General features: G+C 38.5%; 1 protein-coding gene across 1 annotated transcript in view; it reads right to left on the bottom strand.

Annotated features, from left to right (window-relative positions):
* chd1l (chromodomain helicase DNA binding protein 1-like) overlaps nucleotides 1–4,160 on the bottom strand; it is a 131,437-nt gene that overhangs the window by 106,384 nt on the left and 20,893 nt on the right. The window contains exon 8 of the mRNA XM_068041034.1: nucleotides 1,396–1,551. Within this exon, the coding sequence (XP_067897135.1) occupies nucleotides 1,396–1,551 (156 nt within the window). The remainder of the gene's footprint in view (nucleotides 1–1,395; nucleotides 1,552–4,160) is intronic.

The following is a 4,160-nucleotide window of genomic DNA, read 5'->3' as shown; positions in this document are numbered from 1 at the left end:
TCTTTCAAGGTCTCAGACCTGAAACATTATCTCTGTTTCTCTCTCCAAAGATGCTGCCAGACCTGCTGAGTATTTCCAGCATTTTCTGATTTTTTTTTATCACTGATAACAGATGTTGTGTTTTGCTTGGTGCAGTAGGTCCCTCAAAATCAGGAAAAAAATATATAGAACGTGGTTTTGCTTATCATTCGTAGGAGCAGTTTTACAATGTGCAACAATGAAAAAGAATCTATTTTGTGTAATACATTTTTTTCTTCTAAGTCAATGTAAAGCAATTACTTGGAAAATTTTCCCCTCGGACACAAAAATGCAACTATCTAATCTGAATATTTTCAAACAACGGTAGTTTCTCTGTACTTTCTCCACGGTGGAGGTTGGTGACCAGTGCACTTCATGCTTTTCAGTCTGAACTTGGTTGGATTCCACCTGCTCCTTAGTGAACAACAAGAATATTGTCTTTGGAGGAACTTTACTGACTCAGGCACATTGTCTATGGAGCTGTGTTCTGTCTCTATGCTTCACTGTCAGACAAAACCAAATTACTTGTATGTGAAATACACTGCATTTTTATACTCTTAAAAATCCTTTGAAGAACAGAACCTGTTTTGATGATCAATCTGAGAGAGAGGGGTAATCTGCTTCAACAATCTATAAGCAAAAAGGTATGATAATCACTTCTTTGTTTAGACCATTTCAAACTTGCAATTAATACCTGGTTCAAATGACCGTTGATTCAATTGACCTGCTTTAGATCAAGGCAATAGCAACCTCTTTGATTGAACCGGTGACTGTTTTCTTTCGTGGTTCTTTCACCCAACAAGTTTTGCAATCAAAATATTCGCATATTAAGAATATTAAAAAGTGGCCATTTCATCTCTAAACCATTAAATTAATGTGTAACTTCCAGTTTGAGTATAATGTTTACAATTTAAATAAAAAACCATGGACAAGATATTCCATTTTCTTTCATGTGCACTTTTACTATCAAAAATATACCAGCGGTAGCACCAAGGGAACCAATGGTGGTTTTCATACTGATAAATCTGGCTTATCAGTATAGACAGAAATAGCCTAATTATACATCAGTACGTCCATACTTTAAGTGATTGTTGTAAAACAAGAGTTTAGGTAGGTTCTTTTACTTTGATTTTGTTTTGCAAATAATCCAAGAATTGTTTAAGCAGATCTAAAGTGGATCAGTATATGCACATAAGCATGATGGACAGGTTTCTGGAATATTTGAAAGGCACGAGTAATGAAGTGTGACAAAAATCTGATCAAGCATTTGATACATATTTGTGACAAGCACTTGTCTACAGTTCGACAGTGGACTAATATGACTACTTAAGCAATTAAAAAGAACTGTTGGTTAACAACTTCATATTTAGTACTCACCCAAGTCCTTCATCAGAATGGCTTTATAATATTTCTTCTGCAGTGCAGACATCCCATGATACAAAACAATGTCCATCTTTTGAGGTAGCTCAGCAGCAACATCAGCCTTGATTCTTCTCAGGAGGAATGGTTGCATCAAACTGTGGAGCTCTTTGGCTGGGGAAGAAAAAGTATAGTGCCATTAAAATAAAGACAATGACTATTGCTCTTCATATAACACAGTCAAAGCCCTAATCTTTAGTATTGCAATTTAACTAAAATATGTGATCCTTACACCTGATCTTACTATCATTTTGCAGCATCATTTATATTTGATTAATCTATCTTCTGCAAGGGTGCACAACCCTGATGTCTTGATAATGAGTTTTACAATCCAGGTTCAATTACATATCAAAAGATTCAATCAAACTCCCACTTTTAAAATAAAAATACAGAAGTAACTGGAATATTGAAACCACTTTTGGGTGCTCTGGCTGCTTGACTACATGCTTGAGGAGGAAAACGAATCACAGGTTGAAGTTGATGCAGGTCAATCACTGAGATAGTTGAAACTAGGTTTAGAGCTCTTTCTACAGCTGGTTATGCCACCTCCTAAAACTCAGTTACACCTAGACAATGATAATTAATGGCTGTAATGTAGAATAGAATGCTTTCAATGTAAAGTACTCTTCATATAGTTGGATGGAAGAAAATCAAGAAATCACGAATTACTTCTTCTACCTATTAAGATAACTCCCCTTTTGCTGCCAACCAACTAAAGGTCCCTTATGTCTGGTCTCAAAGCCAGGACATAGCTGCTCAACTGACATAAGTAATGGGTACATATGAAACTCATTGCTATAACATAGGTCTTCATCCTTCCTAGTTCTAGATAACAATCCTGGGGCCATTAAGAATGCAGAATTCCCATACTTACCAGACACTATTGACAATTTAAAACATGGTCTTACTTGCCACATCCCATAATATGGCATAACTGTAATCCCTGACACCAGAGTTTCTGATTTAAGCTGCACTGCTGTCAGGGGCCCTAGACAGGTTGTCAGAAAAAGGGTACAAGTGTCATCAATAGACTTCAAACAGCTGGATCAGCAGTATCAGAGAGCTTGGTGCAAACTAGAGTGGGTCACTCTACCATTGATGCAAGATCCAAAAAGACAGAAAAGTGACATGGGATATAATTAGACAAAATTAGCTATTGTGATGGAGTCCACAGTGCGAGACCAGTGGAGGAACATGTACACTGTTTTTGAACAGATGACTTGTTGAATTCTGTTAAGTACACAGACTCTGGTTTCAAAGTTTTTTTTGAGACACACCCTGACTTGAAAATGAAACTAAAAACTTCAGAATCTGGATAAACAGAACTAGTTGGAACCAGATAAAACAAACAAAGTCATTTGACCAGAGGCATGTGACGAGAGCTTTTCAAGCAGTTTTTGCAGATTTCAAGACTGATTTGTTCAAGGAGGCTGAAGGCTGTTTCGGAACATCGGAATATAGAAACAGGAGTAGGCCAATCAGCTCATTGAATCTGCTCTGCCATTCAACTAGATCATGGCTGATCATCTACCTCAACGCCACTTTTCCACGCTATCACCATATCCCTTGATGTCATTAGTATCAAAAAATCTATTCGTTTCTGTCTTGAACATACTCACTGAGCTTCCACAACCCTCTGGGGTAGAGAATTCCAAAGATTCACCACCCTCTGAGTGAAGAAATTCCTCTTCATCTCAGTCTTGAATAGCCTACCCCTTATTCTGAGACTATGTCCCTGGTACTAGACTCACCAGCCAGGGGAAACATCCTATCTACATACTCCCTGTCACGCCCTGTAAGAATTCTGTAAGTTTCAATGAGATTACCTCTCATTTTTTGAAACTCTAGAGAATAAAGATGCAGTTTCCTCAATCTTCCCTCATTGGACAATCCTGCCACCCCAGGGATTAGTCTGGTGAACCTTCGTTGTACTCCCGCTATGGCAAATATATCCTTCCTTAGATGAGACCAAAACTGTTCACAATAGTCCAGGTGCAGTCTCACCAAGGCTCTATACAATTGCAGCAAGACTTCTTTATTCCTGTACTCAAAACACCTTGCAATGAAGGCCCACATACCATTTGCCTTATTAATTGCTTGCTGCACCTGCAATGCTAGCTTTCAGTGACTCATGAACCAGGATACCCAGGTACCTTTGGACATCAACACTTCCCAACCTCTCACCATTTAAGAAATACTCAGCATTTCTGTTTTTTCTACCAAAGTGGATAACTTCACACTTATTCACATTATATCCCATCTGCCATGTTCTTGTCCATTCACTGAGCCTGTCCAAATCCCTTTGAAGCCTCCTTGCATCCTTCTCACAACCTACATTCCCAACTAGTTTTGTGCCATCAACAAATTTGGAAATATTACGTTTGGTCCCCACATTCAAATCATTTATAATAAAAACAAGAAATGCTGGAACCACTCAGCAGGTCTGGCAGCATCTGTGGAAAGAGAAGCAGAGTTAACGAAGTGTTCCGAAGAAGGGTCACTGACCCGAGTTAACTCTGCTTCTCTTTCCACAGATGCTGCCAGACCTGCTGAGTGGTTCCAGCATTTCTTGTTTTTATTTCAGATTTCCAGTATCCGCAGTATTTTGCTTTTATCCAAATCATTTATATAGATTGTGAACAGCTATGGCCCAGCTTGTGGTACCCCACTACTAACAGCCTGTCATCCTTCAAATGACCCGTTTATTCCTACTTTCTGGTTTC

Source organism: Heterodontus francisci, chromosome 10 (genome assembly GCF_036365525.1).
Source record: "Heterodontus francisci isolate sHetFra1 chromosome 10, sHetFra1.hap1, whole genome shotgun sequence".
In the NCBI taxonomy this organism is placed as follows: domain Eukaryota; kingdom Metazoa; phylum Chordata; class Chondrichthyes; order Heterodontiformes; family Heterodontidae; genus Heterodontus; species Heterodontus francisci.
Note: the sequence above shows the minus strand (reverse complement) of the source record. Positions and strands in the feature narration are given on the sequence as shown.